Here is a 24,254-nt window from a genome sequence, read left to right as displayed (position 1 = left end):
TGGAGAAAGAGGAACACTCCTCCATTGTTGGTGGGATTGCAGACTGGTAAAACCATTCTGGAAATCAGTCTGGAGGTTCCTCAGAAAATTGGACATTGAACTGCCTGAGGATCCAGCCATACCTCTCTTGGGCATATACCCAAAAGATGCCTCAACATATAAAAGAGACACGTGCTCCACTATGTTCATCGCAGCCTTATTTATAATAGCCAGAAACTGGAAAGAACCCAGATGCCCTTCAACAGAGGAATGGATACAGAAAATGTGGTACATCTACACAATGGAATATTACTCAGCTATCAAAAACAACGAGTTTATGAAATTCGTAGGCAAATGGTTGGAACTGGAAAATATCATCCTGAGTGAGCTAACCCACTCACAGAAAGACATACATGGTATGCACTCATTGATAAGTGGCTGTTAGCCCAAATGCTTGAATTACCCTAGATCCCTAGAACAAAGGAAACTCAAGACGGATGATCAAAATGTGAATGCTTCACTCCTTCTTTAAATGAGGGAAAAGAATACCCTTGGCAGGGAAGGGAGAGGCAAAGATTAAAACAGAGACTGAAGGAACACCCATTCAGAGCCTGCCCCACAGGTGGCCCATACATATACAGCCACCCAATTAGACAAGATGGATGAAGCAAAGAAGTGCAGACCGACAGGAGCCGGATGTAGATCGCTCCTGAGAGACACAGCCAGAATACAGCAAATACAGAGGCGAATGCCAGTAGCAAACCACTGAACTGAGAATAGGTCCCCCGTTGAAGGAATCAGAGAAAGAACTGGAAGATCTTGAAGCGGCTCGAGACCCCAAAAGTACAACAATGTCAAGCAACCAGAGCTTCCAGGGACTAAGCCACTACCTAAAGACTATACATGGACTGACCCTGGACTCTGACCCCATAGGTAGCAATGAATATCCTAGTAAGAGCACCAGTGGAAGGGGAAGCCCTGGGTCCTGCTAAGACTGAACCCCCAGTGAACTAGACTATGGGGGGAGGGCGGCAATGGGGGGAGGGTTGGGAGGGGAACACCCATAAGGAAGGGGAGGGGGGAGGGGGATGTTTGCCCGGAAACCGGGAAAGGGAATAACACTTGAAATGTATATAAGAAATACTCAAGTTAATAAAAAAAAAAAAAAAAAAAAAAAAAAAAAAAAAAAAAAGAGTGAATGTGTGCTTTAATATAGCACAGGCACAAGTGTACTTGCATGTGTGGCTCCAGGCTTCTAGAGAGCAGGGCCCATGGCCTCTTGTCATAGGCAAGTTGTAAAACTTCTGGATGGCAGAAACACGAAGAGTCTCTTCAGCGATGCAGATCTACACGTTAAAAGCAAGGCAGAGATGGGGTACAGAGGCTGGTGGACGGGCGATATGAAACATTCAAGTTAAATTTGATGAATTGGCTCACCAAGGGCTCACAATCTCACAAAGTAAAGATGAACTCTGTCGCCACCTTCAGTCCAAATGGTACATTGCAAGTTCCCTATTAGAAATAGGCGTCCAGGGTCCCACCAGAGACTTGCTTGGAGTCTGCCCCTTGTTAGGTACAGATGAGTCTGGAATTTCTCTAGGAGGTAGACTCTTTGTTTAGATCGAATAACAGTAAACTAGTTATGTAAACTTGAAGTCCAATCTAAAATAATGGCAAATAATCTAAATGCCAATGCACTAACTTTTTGATTTTTGCTGACAGATACTAGGAAAAATATGGTGATCTTTAACCTTTTATCCTCTCTCCTTTACGTATTTTTCCTTCCCTAGACATGGGTTGCCTTCACTTGCACTGACAGGTGTCGCATATCTGGTGTGTGTGTGTGTATGATGCTTTGGATTTATGGTGGTGCTTACGCTGGTATCTTGAAAATATGGTCTAACGAGGAAGGAGAGTCAATGTAAAATTTTAATCTTGGGTTGGATGATTTAGGATATGCAGGTCCTAGGAGGCTTTGAACATACTGCCCTCTAGGGTAAAGTTGTTCTAGATCCTCTTGAAACAAAGCCCACTAAATGAACTGTTGTACACATTAGTTCCTGTGGCGGACATACACAGCAAGGATACCAGGCCAAGCGCGCGCAAGCGCATGCGGCACACACACACACACACACACACACACACACACACACACACACACACACCCTACATCATACACACATGGTCACATGCATTCCCTTGCTTACTCACTAAGTCCTGAGCGCCACCTAAGAGGTCTTTATCCTGTGTACCACTTACTCATCCTGTCCCCATACCTGTCATTCTGATATGTAGAAGAGTAGATAAGATCTAGAGTGCGCCTCTCCCACACATTTACATAATTATAGCATCTGTGGCCTGGTTGAGAAGGTGGTGTGGTCTTCTAGGGAGGAGAAGGAATTTAAGCCTGAGTCTTGGGATATGCCAGAGAAGCATCCCTGAAGTCCTGAACCGTCACAAGTAGATCTTTCCATTTTTGAGTTTCAAATCCTAAATGCCATTAACAGCCTGCTATTTACCAGAGCTCTATAGAATATGAGATTTTCTTGATTTTTCTAATTTATTTCCTTATTTATTTGGGTGTGTTGTGGTGGTGGAAGGGGATGTGCCCAAATGGTCAGAAGTTGGTTCTCTATTCCACCACATGGGTTCTAGAAATTGAAAGTCTGATGATCAGGCTGCTTAGCCCTTTTCTTCTAAGCCATCTAACTAGCTCCAGAATGTGTTTTTCTTAGCACTGGGCGTGTCAGGCAAGTGACCCGCCACTAAGCCAAGCCCTCAGCTCCAGTTCTGCTCAGTTTGAAACCAGGTGATCCACTTTATAATGTCAGGTCTCCTGCCATTACGTTGTACATCCTTAGAGGGCAGGGGCCGTGCTTTGTGGCCTTTGTAGCTCCCCTCAGCACTAGTGGAGGTGCAGCAAATGCCAGATACTGAAAAACACATGATTGTATGTGCAGCATAGGAACCTCAGTAGGAGGCAACAGAAATGAGTGATCGTTGTTAATGTAATTAACATAGGCCATTCCGGGTCTTGAGCTCCTACTGCATCGCTTGCTAACATGCAACTCAGAGAACGGTCATGGTGTAAGAAAATGAAACTTAGATTAACTAACCAGAAACTGTCAACTAACCTCTAATTAGAGACTCAAATAATTAGAAACTACTGACTAACACTTAAGTCGGGACTTTCCACTTTAAGCAATCATGTTTTCCCCCTTGTTTCCGGAATGCATTCTAACCACCCTCATTCCGATGATCCAATCAGCTCCCTTGGTAAAGCCCTGAACAACTGTAGTTTGGTACTGCCTGATTCACCAATCACCCAAGTAAACTCTACCAATGCCTAAGCGTATGTGCCTAAGTTTATAGGGGAAGATGAAGCAGGGTCAGGCTACCCGTGGAACCAGAGCCGAGAGCACGGAAGTGGACCTCTGAAGGTACATGGCTGTGGGTTAGGATGTAGGGCTGAACATTGGCTCTGCAGTACCTAGGCTGGTCCAGCAATGGTCACAGAGCCTCTGCTTGCAATACTCAGATGACTCCTCTGGGCCTCCCACTTATGACCTAAACTCCTTTGCAAGTCAATCACAATTGGCCTCCACCCATTTTCCTGTTTTAATTTTCAGCAACTTCTTAACCACAAACCTTGGGCTCCTGCCACACGGATGACACAGCATAGCCTAGACATGCCTGGAGCGCTCCATACCTCATACCTTTCTGAATTGTTGATTCTACCTAGAATGCTTGACCCAAGTTCTCTGCTAGGAAAACTCTTTTTCCTCAGAGTCCAGGGTTACCCTTTGTGAAGTCCCGCTTAGCCTCCCTAGGCAGCTCTCCTCGTGGGCTCACCTTACCCTAGAGCTCTGCTTATATTATATTCTTAGTTTCTAGCCAGAGTTTCATAGTCATCTTCTCAGTCAAGATCTTTTGTGCTCCATCACTGCTCTAGACACTGGTGACACAAAAAAGTGCCAGCAGCTCACTCTCACTAAATCAGGACAGTACAAGGCTCCCTGCTTCAGCAGGGGCAGGGACACAGATTTCCTATGAGGTAAAAATTGCTGATGCTCTCAGGCAAGGGTTACAACTACAAACTTTCAGAAGAGTTGAGCTTGATATTCTGGGTTGGGAAATCCATTCAACTCAGGGACTTCACTGGGCCTTGAACTCAACATCCAAGAGAATCTGTGGATGTCTTTCTGAGAAATCACGAGGGTACCTGCCAATCCTGAATTGCATGTGAAGCACAGGTTTTATGACAGCTTCAATGAAGGATCTCAAGCTCAGTGGCTTAAAACAATGGAAGTGTATTTATTATTTTACAATTCTCCAGTCCAGAAAAATCCAGAATCAGTGTCAAGAGAGCTCTTACCATTTCTAGTTTCTAGAAACCATTGTTACCCATCAGTTTATGGTTTCTATTCCCATCCTTACATCTAGCAATGTTTGCCCTAGTCTCCCTCTGACTCCTTCTCTCCAGGCCTCGTATGATTCCAATGGGCCCACATGGACCTCGGAGGAAAAGTCCCTTTGCCATTTAATGTAACACAGTCACAGATTATGAGAATTAAGACCTAAACATCTTTGGTGGATCCTTATTCTGCTTTCCATAAGATGCCAAGCAAGAGGGGCTGAGTTTGGGGGCACTAGGCTGGACCCCAACCTCATGCCTCCCTACCGACTCTGCTCAAAGTAAAATTCAGTACGGGTAGAAGGTTCACTCTCTTGGATGAGCTGCACTGGCTGCTGGGGCTCGGCTGGGCCACAGAGAAACCAGCCAGGGCAGGCAGCAGCCTCGAGCCTAAAGGCAGAGCCTAAGCTTCTCTGGAAAAAGGTGAACCGGGTGGTTTGTTCACCTCCCTTGTAAAGGTCCTCGATGTTCACATCCTGTGGGGAAAGGGAGACAGCTGTGAGATGACATAGGTGTTCTGGTTGGGATGTCAGCCCTTAGTGCCTCAGGAGGCTTGGCCAAAGAAAGACTCAATAGGGAAGAGTTTTTCACAGTGATGTTCTTTCTATAGATCCCCAAAGGCAAGAGTCTCTTTCTCTCTCTCAGCTGACCACAAAGATGGGGAACAAGAAAGGGGACATGTGGGTACAAAGATGTCACTACGTCCCAGTGGCAGGACAGACATTGCAGTGTCCCCCAGAATGAGGAGGAATGTCTCACCTCCAACTGCAGGAGAGGCCCCTCTCTTGTCTTCACACACGCCAGGCAGCAACTTCCTCCCTGGATCCCCAGGAAGATGGGGACCTTGGAGCGGTCCAGGCCTCGGTTAGGAAGGACACAGACCTTCTCTGAGAGGTAAGACAAAATGCAGTTCAGGCAATGAGGGGACTGCAGATGGCAGGCTTTTAGCAAGGTAAGCCTCAGCTAGAAGTTGCTGGGTCTGGCCCCATCTGGCCTGTTTCTGTATAGAGACAGGCAGAAACTGCCCCTACCTCCTCTCCTTACCACTGGGACAATATTCTCATGTTTCTAGAGACACAATAGAAGGAAAGAATCAAGGACCTGTGGCAGATGGACACTGGACAACTCCTGAAAGAAAGTCCCCGGAAGCTCACCTGGCTCACAGTTTTCTGAATCAGGGTCTCCCACCAGGAGCTGGCCATTCCGTGTGTACAAAGCCTTTTGATATGCATCTTTGATTCTGAAATGGGAGGGCAGGGTTAATGGCCTGCTTCCCACAGGGATCATTGTCCCTTTCAGTCCCCATACCACCTCACTGGGCTGCCACACAGAGCCTTTGGTGAATTTTATTTCCAGAGAGGAGACGAACGCTGCTCCAATAAGGGTAGAAATAGTTTCATCCCAAAGCAAGAGTGAACTTCCTAGGCTGAGGATTGTCAGGGACTCCGGAAGTGAGAGTTGTTCTTTGTCATGAAGGAATCAAAGGTGTTTTCATGGTTGTCTGAGGAGTTGCTCTGAGGCTCAGGTATCCTGGAGATACATTGAGCACTATCCATGATGTTTCTGGGCATGATTTAATTTTTTAAATAAATAGGAACACTAATTAATGAAGGTACTGAGGATGCAACAACTGTGATTTGCTTTGCAAAATTAAAAAAAAAACTTTGTAGAAGAAAATTCACGAATCAGAAATTAGAGAATAAAAAAGTCTACTTCCCTAGTCTCTGGGCCCACTCTGACCATGGTAAGGTACACTCTGGGTGGAACACATCTAGGAGGCCAACCCAGACCTAGATCAGAGCCTGATTAATCACTGGTTATGCCCATGGATCTAATGACCTGCCTGGGAGGGTAAGTATGCACCAGGGAAGCTGGGGAGAAACTGTCATGCACGTGAAACATTAAAATCATGCCCAATATTAGCCTAGTTGCGCAGCTGGTTTCAGAGATACCCACCAGTTGCTCTCAGAGTCCTGGGAACTCCTGATGCATTTGAGAGTAGAACCTCTCTGGACCAAGGCCACTACCTCCAGGAGCCTTTTCTGTCTCTGCAACAACTAGCAATAGTAAAAACAGCTTATGTATTGTTTTTAAAGCAGGCTCACTTGTACATTAAGAACAAAGGCCTGCACAGATCTTGCCACCTGGCATTCTTCCCAGACTTTGAGAACTGGGACTTAGCAGTTCACCCCACTGGAAGCATTTAGACACAACTTAGTTATTATCAAAGATGCAGGCATGGTGATGCATACTCTAATCCCAGCACTTGGGAGGCAGATCTCTGTGAGCTCATTGTCACCCAAATGTACATGGTGATAGTTCCAGGGAAGCCAGGCTCGCATAATGAAACTTGTCTTTTTTGATCCAGATATCAGTCAAGGTCACCATAAAGGTGCTGTCCTTGAGACTCAAGATTGTTTGAGCTTTCTAAGAACTAGCTGTATCAGTTCAGAGGACAGGGAGCCTGACCCCACTCTCTGCTTTTGAGTAGTTGCATGGCACGAGGAAAATGGCATAACCTCTTGGAGCTTCCATTTCCAGGATTGTAAAATGGAGGAAGCAATAGCATTCTTACAGGTGTTTCATTCTGCCACCAGGAAAGAGGGCTGTTGTGATTGACAAAGATGAAGATCAATTATTCAGTTCTTGAGATTTCTGTGGCTAGAGGGAGCTTTGTTCCTTTGACTCAGCCTTTTCCCTTCTCACATGCTCTCCAGGCCCCTTGGCTGAGAGAGTGCCAAGATTACTTACATGTAGTATCTTGCCATGGGAAGAGAACACATTCCTGCAGTTGGGAGTGTCTGGTCTTCACTGAGGCAAAAAAGAAAAAGGCTTTCAGAAAAACAGAGTGTATTTGGGGACAGACATGCTGGGGTTCAGGATTACCCAGCCACAAGCTGTTCCCCACCCCTAGGTATTACAGAATCCACAAAGGTTTCTCCAGCCCTCCCAACTGCAGGAAGCTCATCTTTTGGTATTCCTGGCCTTTAGATAGGGTTTTATTTTGTGTGCTGAAGCTGGTTCCTAGACTCTAGAAAACCGATTCACCCAAATAGCCTTCCGGCTCACTTCCCAGGCTTGGAGGTGGGTACCCTGGGATAACCTGAGGACAGATCCAGTCCCATTTTCCAACCTGGCCTGTAAGAAGGTCACTGTGATCTGCCCTCCTTACCAAGCAGGGAACAAGATACTTGGCACTCAGCACAGGGAAGAGCACATTAGCTAGGGAGTCTAGGCAGGGTTTGAAGGTTAGGAAGAATCACTCTTGGGAACTGGAATCACTTACGATGAGTCTGTCCAAACACCCCCACCCCTGCTTTATCTTTTTATAAGGGGAAAATCAGAACAGGATTGAAATACAGAGACTTAGAAAACGAGCACTCTGAAGTAAAGAGATTGACCTAGATAACCTCAAACCACAAAACTTCCCTCCTGGGACTGTGTTCCTTCCTGGAGGACTGTCCTATCCCAGAGCTCCTCCCTGAAATGATCACCTAGAACGTCTAATCCAGAACAGCACATGAGAAACTCAGAATAGATGAAAGCAGAACAATTTGTAAATGCTGGGATGGTCAGGGCTGAAACTTCTGGGGTGAATCTGAGCCTTGCCAAGCAAGAAGGGGAAAAAAAGAGAAATGATTGTGTAAGCAGGCAGAAAATGAGACAGGAAAGAAGACTGTGGGAAGGAAGAGTAGGACTGAGAGTTGGATGGAGTGCTACTGAGGGAGACTCATAAGGAAGATGAGGTTAATGCTAATGGATGGAATTCAGACCACCGAAGTGTCACTGAGATCCAAGGATTGGTGTTATAAGAAACAGGACTGTAGACCAAGTGGCTTTAATTACTGGCTATATGATTCTGTCACCTTAGAAAGTCACTGGGCAAAAGACTTGAGAGTGAAGGATAACAGGGCATGGAGGAGAGTGAGGTTCTGCCTGAATGCCAGGGCTAGGAATCAGACAGCAGCATCCTAGCTATCCTGTGCTTGCATGTGTTATTGCCCTGTTCCAGGAAGAGGTAGTCGATCACCCAAATGCTTAGTTGTAAAGTAGTTCAATTCATTATTTCTACAAGGTTGAAATGTTGGAAATGCTCTCAATGTCCAATAATAGGCAATTGGCTGAAGGGGAATGATAAATTCAGGAGATAAGTATGTGCTCCTTAAAGATGACATTTGTGGGACAAACATTTTAAATACATGACATGAAAACTGCAGGCTATAAATACTGTGCACATTATAATCCCAATTAACTTCATAGCTGTGTAGAGACACACACAGAGACAAGGAATGCTTGTGCTTGTTACAGCACTCATTTGTGGCTGACAGGATCGTCAATGGTTGGTGATAGTTCTTAATATTTTCCTGTATAAATTTATTTTGTAATGTAAGTGTTATTCTTTAAAAATATGAAGCATTTGGTTAAAATCATAGGCTCCAAAGCATGCCCTCACTTCTGAATCACTCTGTGTTTTCTCCCTATCCTTCCTTGTTCACTTCTGCTAGAAGGGATGCAAGCAATGAGCCAGGCGTGGGAACTGATGTCGGGTCAACTGTCCGTAATCGCTCATTGCCCTTTCCAGTGGTCTTCATATTTGATTCTGGAAGTTTCCCCTTCCTTGTTAATTCCCAAAATAAGAATTTGGTTAGTTTGGGCCCATGTCCCCCTTTTCTTTCTCTAATTAATCCATGGCCATGGACTCTAGCTGGCCCAGACTTCTCTAACTTTCTTGTCCTGGACCAAGTGTCACAAACAGACAGTGCCATGATTGTTCACCAGTCTCCTTATTTTCTTGCCTGCTTCCCCAAGAACAACATCAACCTTTACAGAACCAAAACCAAAGACATTTAAAAAAGGATTTCTCACTACCTTCTTAGGATGTTTGACACTGATTGGTTATTTTCACATTTCCCTTTGTATGTCATGGTCACATTGTAGTCTTTTTTCTTAGGTCATCCATAAGGCTGAGAGTCACAAAAGAACATCCTAAGAACTTCTTTTTTTATATGCTATGGACTATCTTCTACAGCTGTGATGAGAAATGTGACATAATGCTTCCCAGACACAGGCTGGGCTTCGAAGTCTATAGCACACCCCTATATTCACATGTCATGTCCTCATCATGCACATCAAGTGTGTGTAAGGGTGAGTTCAGTATCTATCTGCTCATTCCCAGTTCACTTCTCTTTCTCAGGTCTACTCCTCTCCCTTTCATATTATTCTTCTTACCAGCACTGAAAATATACCTTCCTTCTTTTCAGAGATAATTCCTTTAAAGTCCAACCTTGTGTTTGTTTTCACTCACTATTGTGAACACTCTAGCCCTCCTGCTTGCTGTACCTTCAATCAAACCCAACTATGTAAAGCATTTGGAATTCAATTTTTAAGAACATCTTTGACCACATTCCTTGTGGTTCTAAAATCCACAGTGGCCACCTATTTTGACACCATCTGGCCCTAGTTTGCTTGTGCAATAGCATCTCATTTCTCTCTCAAGAACTCCTTTCTAATCCTCTCCAAGGGCACTCAGAATTGCTTTTGGTATTTCTGCTCAAAATCCACCTCTCTTCATCACCAACCACTCATGTCACTCCTATTAAGATCACTGGAGATGGCTTCACTACAATCAGGTTCAGTGTCTTGTCCGTTCAATTACATAACAGCTGAGAATGGGAGCTTAAAAAACAGGGTCATGTCCTTTCACGGCCAATCCTCGGGTTTGTGCATTAGATTATGTGATTGCCAAGGTTCTTTCTAGGTCAAGCTATGTATGATTCCATGACCCAAAATTTGATTCTCCCCTTTACTATCCTAACAAAATTCTCCTCTTCACTTTTGAACACTACTCTGAGCTCTTTTTAAGCTTTGCTATATTGTTTATTAGTGTGCATTAAGACAAATTGTTCGCCTTGTAAAAGTGATGGTCCTGAAGTCTGGAAGCATGATATAGCTCATCTGAACCTTAATCTAACTACACAATTGACAGACACAGCACCTTAAGGTCAGAACACAGATATGCATGGATCAGGCCTTGACTAAAAGACTGGATTCTAGAAGTAAGTGAGCTACCCATTCATTTTTTGTTGTTGATTTTTGTTGTTGTTTGTGTTTTTTGGTCCCTGGGTCAAATTGAAATGAGAGGTTGGACAAAATTATTATTTTTTCAAGGTTATTTTAAGTTTCACAAGGAGATGTTTTTCAAAGAAACCATTTGGATGTATGACAAATGTTGGGGTGACAGAGACACTAGTACCTTGGTGGCATTCCTACTGTTTATTGATGTGAGTTATAGAATGTCTCCATGGAGCTTCCATATGTTACAAACAAAACATTGTTTGAATATCACTGGCCTAGATGATTTCTTTTGAGATGACTTTCAAAACTCTGTGGTTCCAAAAATGTAACACCCTTGCTTTGATCTACTCTATACCTTTCATTAAATTCTACCAAGTGTTCCTAGACTTATAGAACATCACACCACCCACATTCTCTAAAAGGCATTTCTTGTTCCCTACAGCCTAAACAGTTTGGAGACATTGACAGAAAAGTGGTGTGTGTGTGTGTGTGTGTGTGTGTGTGTGTGTGTGTGTGTGTGTTGTGTATATATATGTGTGCTGTATGTGTGTATGGTTTGTGGTGTGTCTGTGTGTCTGTGTGTCTGTGTGTGTGTTGAAGAGACATACAGAGAGACTGTCACCACTGACCTGTAGATCCTGGTGCCTGGATTCTGATGCCTGAAGTCTCCAACTGTTTTCTTCAGGGCATCAGCACTGTTTTTATAATGTCTGGTCAGGGTGTGTCAAGCCAATAGAAATCTGTAATTGGCTCTAGGTCAGGGAAGAAGAGCCCAGAGATTTCATAATATCTTCAACACAGCACAAATAATAAGGAGGTGGGGAGATTAATGAGTATTTGTGGGAAGGGGAGAGAGTCACCCATAAAGCCCTGACAGAGGCCAGACACTGACCTCCTGTCTATGTAGCTACTGTCATTGACTGTGTTATTAGTGGTTTTGGAACTACATAAACAATGCTGGGGTCAAGCATCTTTGATGCTCCCTAAGACCTGGACCTGGAGAGGTCAGAAGGACCAAAATTAGAAAGATTACTGCTGATGGAAGCTAGATGCATCCAGAGAACCACAATGAAGCAGGGACTGACTTAATCATGAGCTTGGCTCTGTTTGGGAAGATCAGAAGGAACTCTCTGCTTTTCAGATCTAGTTGACACAAATTTACTGAGACAGACTATCTAAGGAAGCTCAGCTGTAGAACTATCAGCCTTAGATTTGAATGGGAACAGCACAGGAGCCATGGGCCCTGGACTATTAGGGAATATGAGACGGTGGACAGTACAGGGTCAAGAGACTCAGTTCTCCAGTTGACATTACATGCCTCTGTCTATCTGTCCATCTACTTTCTCATCTATCCACTCATTTGTTGAGTAAGTTATCTACCCACCTAACCATTTACATATTCCTTCACATATCTATACATCAATCCATTGGTCTATCCATTTTATATTTTTTACTCATCTATCACTAGGGATAAAGAATTGGACAGAATGTTCTCTGGAGATTAAACTGCCTTATTGCAGTTCTCCTTTCTGGGACATTTGCAAATTTCAGCAAAGGACTTAATGAGGAATTAGTGGGGGTGTCAGTTTAAGACCCAGACAACCACAGAGTAAGAAATGAGAAGAGATGGATGGGGCTGAGACCCATTTTTGCTATTTTGTTGTTATTGTTGTGGTTTTAAACTAACAACAGAATGTGCCAACAACATGTATACCGAGATATTTGTTTTGTGTAAGGTAATGAAAGTTATTTCAGAACTTTGATAGGTTTTTATTACATTCCAATTTCATTCTAGTAGAATCCATTTTATGTTTTCCACACAAGCATTTTCAGAGAAACAAAATTCTTATTCCTTGTTAAATTTTTATTTTTCCTTGAATTATATTTCACAATCTTTCATTTTCATGTGTTGTCCTGGGGAGATAGAATACTTCATATTTTTAAAGACTCCTCATGTTCTATGGAAGAGTTGGGGGAAGGATTGTGGGCTGGAAGGGGATAGGAACTCCACAGGAAGGTCAACAGAGTCAATTAACCTGGACCCTTGTGGCTCTCAGAGTCTGAACCACCAACCAAAGAGCACACACAGCTGAACCTAGACCTTCCTTCACATATGTAGCAGATATGTAGCTTGGTGTTCATGTGGGTCCTGAACGCTGGAGCATGGGCTATTTCTAAAACTGTTGTCTATCTGTGGCATCTGTTCTCCTAACTTGGCTGTCTTGTCTGACCTCAGTGGGAAAAACACCTAGCCCTGCAGAGGCTTGATGTGTCAGGATGGGGGAATATCCAGGAGGGATCTCCATTCTCTCAGAGGAGAAGGGGATGGGGGAAGGACTGTGGTGGTGGAGGAGCCAGGAGGGAGGACATGGATTGGGATGTAAAGTGAATAAACGAAACAGAAAGACTCCCTACCCAACCGGAAATGAATTCAGAGCCAGACTTGGGTAAACCGTTTTCTGGTTTTATCCTTCATTGTTCTTCACAAGGTTGCATCTCTCTATTGAAAGTAATCAGTAAAGTATCACAAGCATTTATACTGCTGCATCAAAGACACGTAGAGTGCCACCTCTGTTGCTAAGAACATTATAGTTTAGCTGGGGAGCCAGGCCACAAACAAAAGGCAATTTAAAAGGCCATATTCAGCTGTAAGCCAAGGGCATGTGAGATACAACAGCCTCAGAGTAAACCTTTAGACATGTCATCAGACTTTCTCTCCAAGTGGCCAAATCTATGGTATGGCATTCTCAAAGGTAGTTGGACAGGATTTTCCCCAACACTCCAAGATCAGGGAGAAGCAAAAATGGAGTTCATTATTTTTTCCTCCATCTTTATTAACTTGGGTATTTCTTATTTACATTTCGAGTGTTATTCCCTTTCCCGGTTTCCAGGCCAACATCCCCCTAACTCCTCCCACTCCCCTTCTATATGGGTGTTTCCCTCTCCATCCTCCCCCCATTACGGCCGTCCCCTCGACAATCATGTTCACTGGGGGTTCAGTCTTGGCAGGACCAAGGGCTTCCCCTTCCACTGGTGCTCTTACTAGGTTATTCATTGCTACCTATGCAGTTGGAGTCCAGGGTCAGTCCATGTATAGTCTTTGGGTAGTGGCTTAGTCCTTGGAAGCTCTGTTGGTTGGCATTGTTGTTCTCAAGCCCCTTTAGGCTCTTTTAGTTATTTCTCTGAATCCTTCAATGCGGGTCCCGTTCTCAGTTCAGTGGTTTGCTGCTGGCATTTGCCTATGTCTTTGCCTTACTCTGGCTGTGTCTTTCACGAGAGGTCTACATCCGGTTCCTGTGAGCCTGCACTTCTTTGCTTCATCCATCTTATCTAGTTTAGTGGCTGTATATGTATGGGCCACATGTGCGGCAGGCTCTGAATAGGCGTTCCTTCAGTCTCTGTTCTAAACTTTGCCTCCCTATTCCCTCCCAAGGGTATTCTTGTTCCCCTTTTAAAGAAGGAATGAAGCATTCACATTTTGGTCATCCTTCTTGAGTTTTATGTGTTCTGTGCATCTAGGGTAATTAGAGCATTTGGGCTAATAGCCACTTATCAATGAGTGCATACCATGTATGTTTTTCTGTGATTGGGTTACCTCACTCAGATGATATTTTCCAGGTCCATCCATTTGCCTATGAATTTCATAAAGTCATTGTTTTTGATAGCTGAGTAATATTCCACTGTGTAGATGTACCACATTTTCTGTATCCATTCCTCTGTTGAAGGGCATCTGGGTTCTTTATAGCTTCTGCCTATTATAAATAAGGCTGTTATGAACATAGTGAAGCGCGTGTCTTTGTTATATGTTGGGGCATCTTTTGGGTATATGCCCAAGAGAGGTATAGCTGGGTCCTCAGGTAGTTCAATGTCCAATTTTCTGAGCAATCCCCAAACTGGTTTCCAGAATGGTTGTACCAATTCCACCAACAATGGAGGAGTGTTCCTCTTTCTCCACATCCTTGCCAGCATTTGCTGTCACCTGAATTTTTTTTTTATTAACTTGAGTATTTCTTTTTTTTTAAATATTTTATTTATTTATTATATATGAGTACACTGTAGCTGCCTTTAGACACACCAGACAAGGGCATCAGATCTCATTACAGATGGTTGTGAGCCACCATGTGGTTGCTGGGATTTGAACTCAGGACCTTGGGAAGAGCAGTCGGTGCTCTTAACCACTGAGCCATCTCTCCAGCCCCCAACTTGAGTATTTCTTATATACATTTCGAGTGTTATTCCCTTTCCCTCCCCCCTCCCCTTCCTTATGGGTGTTCCCCTCCCTACCCTCCCCCCATTGCCGCCTTCTCCTCAACAGTTTAGTTCACTGGGGGTTCAGTCTTAGCAGGACCCAGGGCTTCCCCTTCCACTGGTGCTCTTACTAGGATATTCATTGCTACCCATGAGGTCAGAGTCCAGGGTCAGTCCATGTATAGTCTTTAGGTAGTTGCTTAGTCCCTGGAAGCTCTGGTAGCTTGGCATTGTTGTACATATGGGGTCTTGAGCCCCTTCAAGCTCTTCCAGTTCTTTCTCTGATTCCTTCAACGGGGGTCCTATTCTCAGTTCAGTGGTTTGCTGCTGGCATTCGCCTCTGTATTTGCTGTATTCTGGCTGTGTCTCTCAGGAGCAATCTACATCCGGCTCCTGTCGGTCTGCACTTCTTTGCTTCATCCATCTTGTCTAATTGGGTGCTGTATATGTATGGGCCACATGTGGGGCAGGCTCTGAATGGGTGTTCCTTCAGTCTCTGTTTTAATCTTTGCCTCCCTATTCCCTCCCAAGGGTATTCTTGTTCCCCTTTTAAAGAAGGAGTGAAGCATTCACATTTTGATCATCTGTCTTGAGTTTCATTTGTTCTAGGCATCTAGGGTAATTCAAGCATTTGGGCTAATAGCCACTTATCAATGAGTGCATACCATGTATGTCTTTCTGTAATTGGGTTAGCTCACTCAGGATGATATTTTCCAGTTCCAACCATTTACCTACGAATTTCATAAAGTCATTGTTTTTGATAGCTGAGTAATATTCCATTGTGTAGATGTACCACATTTTCTGTATCCATTCCTCTGTTGAAGGGCATCTTGGTTCTTTGCAGCTTCTGGCTATTATAAATAAGGCTGCGATGAACATAGTGGAGCACGTGTCTTTTTTATATGTTGGGGCATCTTTTGGGTATATGCCCAAGAGAGGTATAGCTGGATCCTCAGGCAGTTCAATGTCCAATTTTCTGAGGAACCTCCAGACTGATTTCCAGAATGGTTGTACCAGTCTGCAACCCCACCAACAATGGAGGAGTGTTCCTCTTTCTCCGCATCCTCGCCAGCATTTGCTGTCCCCTGAGTTTTTGATCTTAGCCATTCTCACTGGTGTGAGGTGAAATCTCAGGGTTGTTTTGATTTGCATTTCCCTTATGACTAAAGATGGTGAACATTTCTTTAGGTGTTTCTCAGCCACTCGGCATTCCTCAGCTGTGAATTCTTTGTTTAGCTCTGAACACCATTTTTAATAGGGTTATTTGTCTCCCTGCGGTCTAACTTCTTGAGTTCTTTGTATATTTTGGATATAAGGCCTCTATCTATTGTAGGATTGGTAAAGATCTTTTCCCAATCTGTTGGTTGCCATTTTGTCCTAACCACAGTGTCCTTTGCCTTACAGAAGCTTTGCAGTTTTATGAGATCCCATTTGTGGATTCTTGATCTTAGAGCATAAGCCATTGGTGTTTTGTTCAGGAAATTTTTTCCAGTGCCCATGTGTTCCAGATGCTTCCCTAGTTTTTCTTCTATTAGTTTGAGTGTGTCTGGTTTGATGTGGAGGTTCTTGATCCACTTGGACTTAAGCTTTGTACAGGGTGATAAGCATGGATTGATCTGCATTTTTCTACATGTTGACCTCCAGTTGAACCAGCACCATTTGCTGAAAATGCTATCTTTTTTCCATTGGATGGTTTTGACTCCTTTGTCAAAAATCAAGTGACCATAGGTGTGTGGGTTCATTTCTGGGTCTTCAATTCTATTCCATTGGTCTATCTGTCTGTCTCTGTACCAATACCATGCAGTTTTTATCACTATTGCTCTGTAATGCTGCTTGAGTTCAGGGATAGTGATTCCCCCTGAAGTCCTTTTATTGTTGAGGATAGTTTTAGCTATCCTGGGTTTTTTGTTATTCCAGATGAATTTGCAAATTGTTCTGTCTAACTCTTTGAAGAATTGGATTGGTATTTTGAGGGGGATTGAATTGAATCTGTAGATCGCTTTTGGTAAAATGGCCATTTTTGCTATATTAATCCTGCCAATCCATGAGCATGGGAGATCTTTCCATCTTCTGAGGTCTTCTTCAATTTCTTTCTTCAGTGTCTTGAAGTTCTTATTGTACAAATCTTTTACTTGCTTGGTTAAAGTCACACCGAGGTACTTTATATTATTTGGGTCTATTATGAAGGGTGTCGTTTCCCTAATTTCTTTCTCGGCTTGTTGCTCTTTTGTGTAGAGGAAGGCTACTGATTTATTTGAGTTAAATTTATACCCAGCCACTTTGCTGAAGTTGTTTATCAGCTTTAGTAGTTCTCTGGTGGAACTTTTGGGATCACTTAAATATACTATCATATCATTTGCAAATAGTGATATTTTGACTTCTTCTTTTCCGATCTGTATCCCCTTGACCTCCTTTTGTTGTCTGATTGCTCTGGCTAGAACTTCAAGAACTATATTGAATAAGTAGGGAGAGAGTGGGCAGCCTTGTCTAGTCCCTGATTTTAGTGGGGTTGCTTCAAGTTTCTCTCCATTTAGTTTAATGTTAGCAACTGGTTTGCTGTATATGGCTTTTACTATGTTTAGGTATGGGCCTTGAATTCCTATTCTTTCCAGGACTTTTATCATGAAGGGGTGTTGAATTTTGTCAAATGCTTTCTCAGCATCTAATGAAATGATCATGTGGTTTTGTTCTTTCAGTTTGTTTATATAGTGGATTACATTGATGGTTTTCCATATATTAAACCATCCCTGCATGCCTGGGATGAAGCCTACTTGATCATGGTGGATGATTGTTTTGATGTGCTCTTGGATTCGGTTCGCCAGAATTTTATTGAGTATTTTTGCGTCGATATTCATAAGGGAAATTGGTCTGAAGTTCTCTTGCTTTGTTGGGTCTTTGTGTGGTTTAGGTATAAGAGTAATTGTGGCTTCATAGAAGGAATTTGGTAGTGCTTCATCTGTTTCAATTTTGTGGAATAATTTGGATAATATTGGTATGAGGTCTTCTATGAAGGTCTGATAGAATTCTGCACTAAACCCGTCTGGACCTGGGCTCTTTTTCGTTGGGAGACCTTTAATGACTGCTTCTATTTCCTTAGGAGTTATGGGGTTGTTTAAATGGTTTATCTGTTCCTGATTTAACTTCGGTACCTGGTATCTGTCTAGGAAATTGTCCAATTCCTGTAGATTTTCAAGTTTTGTTGAATATAGGCTTTTATAGTAAGATCTGATGATTTTTTTTTTTCCGGAGCTGGGGACCGAACCCAGGGCCTTGCGCTTGCTAGGCAAGTGCTCTACCACTGAGCTAAATCCCCAACCCCCTGATGATTTTTTGAATTCCTCTGAATCTGTAGTTATGACTTCCTTTTCATTTCTGATTTTGTTAATTTGGACACACTCTCTGTGTCCTCTCGTTAGTCTGGCTAAGGGTTTATCTATCTTGTTGATTTTCTCAAAGAACCAACTTTTGGTTCTGTTGATTCTTTCTATGGTCCTTTTTGTTTCTACTTGGTTGATTTCAGCTCTGAGTTTGATTATTTCCTGCCTTCTACTCCTCCTGGGTATTTGCTTCTTTTTGTTCTAGAGCTTTTAGGTGTGCTGTCAAGCTGCTGACATATGCTCTTTCCTGTTTCTTTCTGCAGGCACTCAGTGCTATGAGTTTTCCTCTTAGCACAGCTTTCATTGTGTCCCATAAGTTTGGGTATGTTGTATCTTCATTTTCATTAAATTCTAAAAAGTTTTTAATTTCTTTCTTTATTTCTTCCTTGACCAGGTTATCATTGAGTAGAGCATTGTTCAATTTCCACGTATATGTGGGCATTCTTCCCTTATTGTTATTGAAGACCAGTTTTAGGCCGTGGTGGTCTGATAGCACGCATGGGATTATTTCTATCTTTCTGTACCTGTTGAGCCCCGTTTTTTGACCAATTATATGGTCAATTTTGGAGAAAGTACCATGAGGAGCTGAGAAGAAGGTATATCCTTTTGTTTTAGGATAGAATGTTCTATAAATATCTGTTAAGTCCATTCGGCTCATGACTTCTCTTAGTCTGTCGACATCACTGTTTAATTTCTGTTTCCATGATCTGTCCATTGATGAGAGTGGGGTGTTGAAATCTCCTACGATTATTGTGTGAGGTGCAATGTGTATTTTGAGCTTTAGTAAGGTTTCTTTTACGTATGTAGGTGCCCTTGTATTTGGGGCATAGATATTTAGGATTGAGAGTTCATCTTGGTGGATTTTTCCTTTGATGAATATGAAGTGTCCTTCCTTATCTTTTTTGATGACTTTTAGTTGAAAATTGATTTTATTTGATATTAGAATGGCTACTCCAGCTTGCTTCTTCCGACCATTTGCTTGGAAAGTTGTTTTCCAGCCTTTCACTCTGTGGTAGTGTCTGTCTTTGTCTCTGAGGTGTGTTTCCTGTAGGCAGCAGAATGCAGGGTCCTCGTTGCATATCCAGTTTGTTAATCTATGTCTTTTTATTGGAGAGTTGAGGCCATTGATGTTGAGAGATATTAAGGAATAGTGATTATTGCTTCCTGTTATATTCATATTTGGATGTGAGGTTATGTTTGTGTGCTTTTCTTCTCTTTGTTTTGTTGCCAAGACGATTAGTTTCTTGCTTCTTCTAGGGTATAGCTTGCCTCCTTATGTTGGGCTTTACCATTTATTATCCTTTGTAGTGCTGGATTTGTAGAAAGATATTGTGTAAATTTGGTTTTGTCATGGAATATCTTGGTTTCTCCATCTATGTTAATTGAGAGTTTTGCAGGATACAGTAACCTGGGCTGGCATTTGTGTTCTCTTAGGGTCTGTATGACATCAGTCCAGGATCTTCTGGCCTTCATAGTTTCTGGCGAAAAGTCTGGTGTGATTCTGATAGGTCTGCCTTTATATGTTACTTGACCTTTTTCCCTTACTGCCTTTAATATTCTTTCTTTATTTTGTGCGTTTGGTGTTTTGACTATTATGTGATGGGAGGTGTTTCTTTTCTGGTCCAATCTATTTGGAGTTCTGTGGGCTTCTTGTATGCCTATGGGTATCTCTTTTTTTAGGTTAGGGAAGTTTTCTTCTATGATTTTGTTGAAGATATTTACTGGTCCTTTGAGCTGGGAGTCTTCACTCTCTTCTATACCTATTATCCTTAGGTTTGATCTTCTCATTGAGTCCTGGATTTCCTGTACGTTTTGGACCAGTAGCTTTTTCCGCTTTACATTATCTTTGACAGTTGAGTCAATGATTTCTATGGAATCTTCTGCTCCTGAGATTCTCTCTTCCATCTCTTGTATTCTGTTGGTGAAGCTTGTATCTACAGCTCCTTGTCTCTTCTTTTGGTTTTCTATATCCAGGGTTGTTTCCATGTGTTCTTTCTTTTTTTTTCTTTTTTCTTTTTTTTTTTTTTTTCAGAGCTGGGGACTGAACACAGGGCCTTGCGCTTGCTAGGCAAGCGCTCTACCACTGAGCTAAATCCCCAACCCCCCCCCCCCTTTTTTTTAAAACTATTTTAACTAGTTTTTTTTTTTTTGGTTCTTTTTTTTCGGAGCTGGGGACCGAACCCAGGGCCTTGCGCTTCCTAGGCAAGCGCTCTACCACTGAGCTAAATCCCCAACCTCATGTGTTCTTTCTTGATTGCTTCTATTTCCATTTTTAATTCCTTCAACTGTTTGATTGTGTTTTCCTGGAATTCTTTCAGGGATTTTTGTGTCTCCTCTCTGTGGGCTTCTACTTGTTTATTTATGTTTTCCTGGAATTCTTTCAGGTATTTTTGCGATTCCTCTTTGTAGGCTTCTACTTGTTTATTAATGTTTTCCTGTGTTTCTCTAAGGGAGTTCTTCAGGTCTTTCTTGAAGTCCTCCAGCATCATGATCAAATATGATTTTGAAACTAGATCTTGCTTTTCTGGTGTGTTTGGATATTCCATGTTCGTTTTGATGGGAGAATTGGGCTCCGATGGTGCAATGTAGTCTTGGTTTCTGTTGCTTGGGTTTCTCCGCTTGCCTCTCGCCATCAGATTATCTCTAGTGTTACTTTGTTCTGCTATTTCTGACAGTGGCTAGACTGTCCTATAAGCCTGTGTGTCAGGAGTGCTGTAGACCTGTTTTCCTGTTTTCTTTCCGCATGTTATGGGGACAGAGTGTTCTGCTTTCGGGCGTGTAGTTTTTCCTCTCTACAGGTCTTCAGCTGTTCCTGTGGGCCTGTGTCTTGAGTTCACCAGGCAGGTCACTTGCAGCAGAAAAGTTGGTCTTACCTGTGGTCCCGAGGCTCAAGTTTGATCGCAGGGTGCTGCCCACGAGCTCTGTGTGGCGGCAGCAACCAGGAAGATCTGCGCTGCCGTTTCCGGGAGCTTCAGTGCACCAGGGTTCCAGATGGCGTTTGGTGTTTTCCTCTGGAATCAGTAATGTGTGCAGAGTGCAGTCTCTTCTGGTTTCCCAGGCGTGTCTGCCTCTCTGAAGGTTTAGCTCTCCCTTCCACGGGATTTGGGTGCAGAGAACTGTTTATCCCGTCTGTTCCTTCAGGTTCCGGCAATGTCTCAGGCGCAGGGGTCCTGCCGCTCCTGGTCCCTCCCCCACGGGAACCCAGAGGCCTTATACAGTTTCCTCTTGGGCCAGGGATGTGGGCAGGGGTGGGCAGTGTTGGTGGTCTCTTCCGCTCTGCAGCCTCAGGAGTGCCCACCTGACCAGGCGGTGAGGTCTCTCTCCCACGGGGTCTGGGAGTAGGGAGCTGCTGCGGGCTGGGATCCGCGGGTGTGGGACTCCCGGTAAACCCAGGAAGTGCCCGGTCCTAGAGGAATTCTGCCTCTGTGTGTCCCGAGTTCACCAGGCAGGTCTCTTGCAGCAGAAAAGTTGATTTTACCTGTGGTCCCAAGGCTCAAGTTTGCTCGCGGGGTGCTGCCCATGAGCTCTCTGCGGCGGCAGCAACCAGGAAGATCTGCGCCGCCGTTTCCGGGCATCACCTGAATTTTTGATCTTAGCCATTCTCACTGGTGTGAGGTGAAATCTCAGGGTTGTTTTGATTTGCATTTCCCTTATGACTAAAGATGTTGAACATTTCTTTAGGTGCTTCTTAGCCATTTGCCAATCCTCAGCTGTGAATTCTTTGTTTAGCTCTGAACACCATTTTTTAATAGGGTTATTTGTCTCCCTGCGGTCTAACTTAATGAGTTCATTGTATATTTTGTTTGTTTGTTTGTTTTTGGATCTTTTTTTTTTTTCCGGAGCTGGGGACCGAACCCAGGGCCTTGCGCTTCCTAGGCAAGCGCTCTACCACTGAGCTAAATCCCCAACCTCATTGTATATTTTGGATACGAGCCCTCTATCAGTTATAGGATTGGTAAAGATCTTTTCCCAATCTGTTGGTTGCCATTTTGTCCTAACCACAGTGTCCTTTGCCTTACAGAAGCTTTGCAGTTTTATGAGATCCCATTTGTTGATTCTTGATCTGAGAGCATAAGCCATTGGTGTTTTGTTCAGGAAGTTTTCTCCAGTGCCCATGTGTTTGAGATTCTTCCCCACTTTCTCTTCTATTAGTTTGAGTGTATCTGGTTTGATGTGGAGGTCCTTGATCCACTTGGACTTAAGCTTTGTACATGGTGATAAGCATGGATCGATCTGCATTCTTCTACATGTTGACCTCCAGTTAAACCAGCACCATTTTCCATTGGATGGTTTTCACTCCTTTGTCAAAAATGAAGTGACCATAGGTGTGTGGGTTCATTTCTGGGTCTTCAATTCTATTTCACTGGTCTATCTGCCTGTCTCTGTACCAATACCATATGGTTTTTATCACTATTGCTCTGTAATAGTGCTTTAGTTAAGGGATAGTGATTCCCTGGAAGTCCTTTTGTTGTTGAGGATAGTTTTAGCCATCCTGGTTTTTTTGTTATTCCAGATGAATTTGCAAATTGTTCTGTCTAACTCTCTGAAGAATTGGATTGGCATTTCGATGGGGATTGCATTGAATCTGTAGGTCGCTTTTGGTAAAATGGCCATTTTTGCTATATTAATCCTGCCAATCCATGAGCATGGGAGATCTTTCCATCTTCTGAGGTCTTCTTCAATTTTTTTCTTCAGTGTCTTGAAGTTCTTATTGTACAAATCTTTTACTTGCTTGGTTAAAGTCACACCAAGGTACTTTATATTATTTGGGTCTATTATGAAGGGTGTCGTTTCCCTAATTTCTTTCTCGGCTTGTTGCTCTTTTGTGTAGAGGAAGGCTACTGATTTATTTGAGTTAAATTTATACCCAGCCACTTTGCTGAAGTTGTTTATCAGCTTTAGTAGTTCTCTGGTGGAACTTTTGGGATCACTTAAATATACTATCATATCATTTGCAAATAGTGATATTTTGACTTCTTCTTTTCCGATCTGTATCCCCTTGACCTCCTTTTGTTGTCTGATTGCTCTGGCTAGAACTTCAAGAACTATATTGAATAAGTAGGGAGAGAGTGGGCAGCCTTGTCTAGTCCCTGATTTTAGTGGGGTTGCTTCAAGTTTCTCTCCATTTAGTTTAATGTTAGCAACTGGTTTGCTGTATATGGCTTTTACTATGTTTAGGTATGGGCCTTGAATTCCTATTCTTTCCAGGACTTTTATCATGAAGGGGTGTTGAATTTTGTCAAATGCTTTCTCAGCATCTAATGAAATGATCGTGTGGTTTTTAATCTCTCAGTTTGTTTATATAGTGGATTACATTGATGGTTTTCCATATATTAAACCATCCCTGCATGCCTGGGATGAAGCCTACTTGATCATGATAGATGATTGTTTTGATGTGTTCTTGGATTCAGTTTGCAAGAATTTTATTGAGTATCTTTGTGTCAATATTCATAAGGGACATTAGTCTGAAGTTCTCTTTCTTTGTTGGGTCTTTGTGTGTTTAGGTATAAGAGTAATTGTGGCTTCATAGAAGGAATTCGGTAGCGCTCCATCTGTTTCAATTTAGTCGGAAAATGTTTGGATAGTATTGGTATGAGGTCTTCTATGAAGGTCTGATAGAATTCTGCACTGAACCCATCTGGACCTGGGCTCTTTTTGGTTGGGAGAGTTTTAATGACTGATTCTATTTCTTTAGGAGTTATGGGGTTGTTTAAATGGTTTATCTGTTCTGTTCCTGATTTAACTTCGGTACCTGATATCTGTCTTGGAAATTGTCCATTTCCTCCAGATTTTCAAGTTTTGTTGAATATAGGCTTTTGTAGTAGGATCTGACAATTTTTTGAGTTTCCTCTGATTTGTTGTTAAGGCTCCCTTTTCATTTCTGATTCTATTAATTTGGACATACTCTCTGTGTCCTCTCATTAGTCTGGCTAAGGGTTTATCTATCTTGTTGATTTTCTCAAAGAACCAGCTTTTGGTTCTGTTCATTCTTTGTATAGTCCTTTTTGTTTCTACTTGGTTGATTTCAGCTCTGAGTTTGATTATTTCCTGTCTTATACTCCTCCTAGGTGTCTTTGCTTCTTTTTGTTCTAGAGCTTTTAGGTGTGCTGTCAAGCTGCTCTCTCCTGTTTATTTCTGCAGGTACTCAGAGCTATGAGTTT

At 42.8% G+C, this 24,254-nt stretch overlaps 2 protein-coding genes across 4 annotated transcripts in view; one reads left to right on the top strand and one right to left on the bottom strand.

Annotated features, from left to right (window-relative positions):
• Positions 1-24,254, top strand: part of Il36b (interleukin 36, beta) — a 98,365-nt gene that overhangs the window by 43,343 nt on the left and 30,768 nt on the right. The gene's annotated exons all lie outside the window — the stretch shown is intronic.
• Il1f10 (interleukin 1 family member 10) lies at positions 4,276-7,204 on the bottom strand. The gene is made up of 4 exons (NM_001108571.1): positions 7,145-7,204; positions 5,548-5,633; positions 5,153-5,280; positions 4,276-4,869 (listed from the first exon to the last, which is right to left on the bottom strand). Exons 1-4 carry the CDS (start codon positions 7,174-7,176, stop codon positions 4,657-4,659), a joined length of 459 nt encoding a protein of 152 aa, NP_001102041.1. The 5' UTR covers positions 7,177-7,204; the 3' UTR covers positions 4,276-4,656.

The sequence above is a fragment of the Rattus norvegicus genome, chromosome 3 (assembly GCF_036323735.1).
Source record: "Rattus norvegicus strain BN/NHsdMcwi chromosome 3, GRCr8, whole genome shotgun sequence".
NCBI lineage: Eukaryota > Metazoa > Chordata > Mammalia > Rodentia > Muridae > Rattus > Rattus norvegicus.
This window is presented reverse-complemented; position numbering and strand designations above follow the sequence as displayed.

Bases quoted from the DNA above. Each gene is read 5' to 3' on its own strand.
- Il1f10 (NM_001108571.1), bottom strand. From the start codon at position 7,176: ATGTGTTCTCTTCCCATGGCAAGATACTACAT. The intron at 5,281-5,547 runs GTGAGCTTCCGG...CTTACCTCTCAG, and splicing joins TTCAGAAAACTGTGAGCCAG to AGAAGGTCTGTGTCCTTCCT. The intron at 4,870-5,152 runs GTGAGACATTCC...CTTTCCCCACAG, and splicing joins GGCCTCTCCTGCAGTTGGAG to GATGTGAACATCGAGGACCT.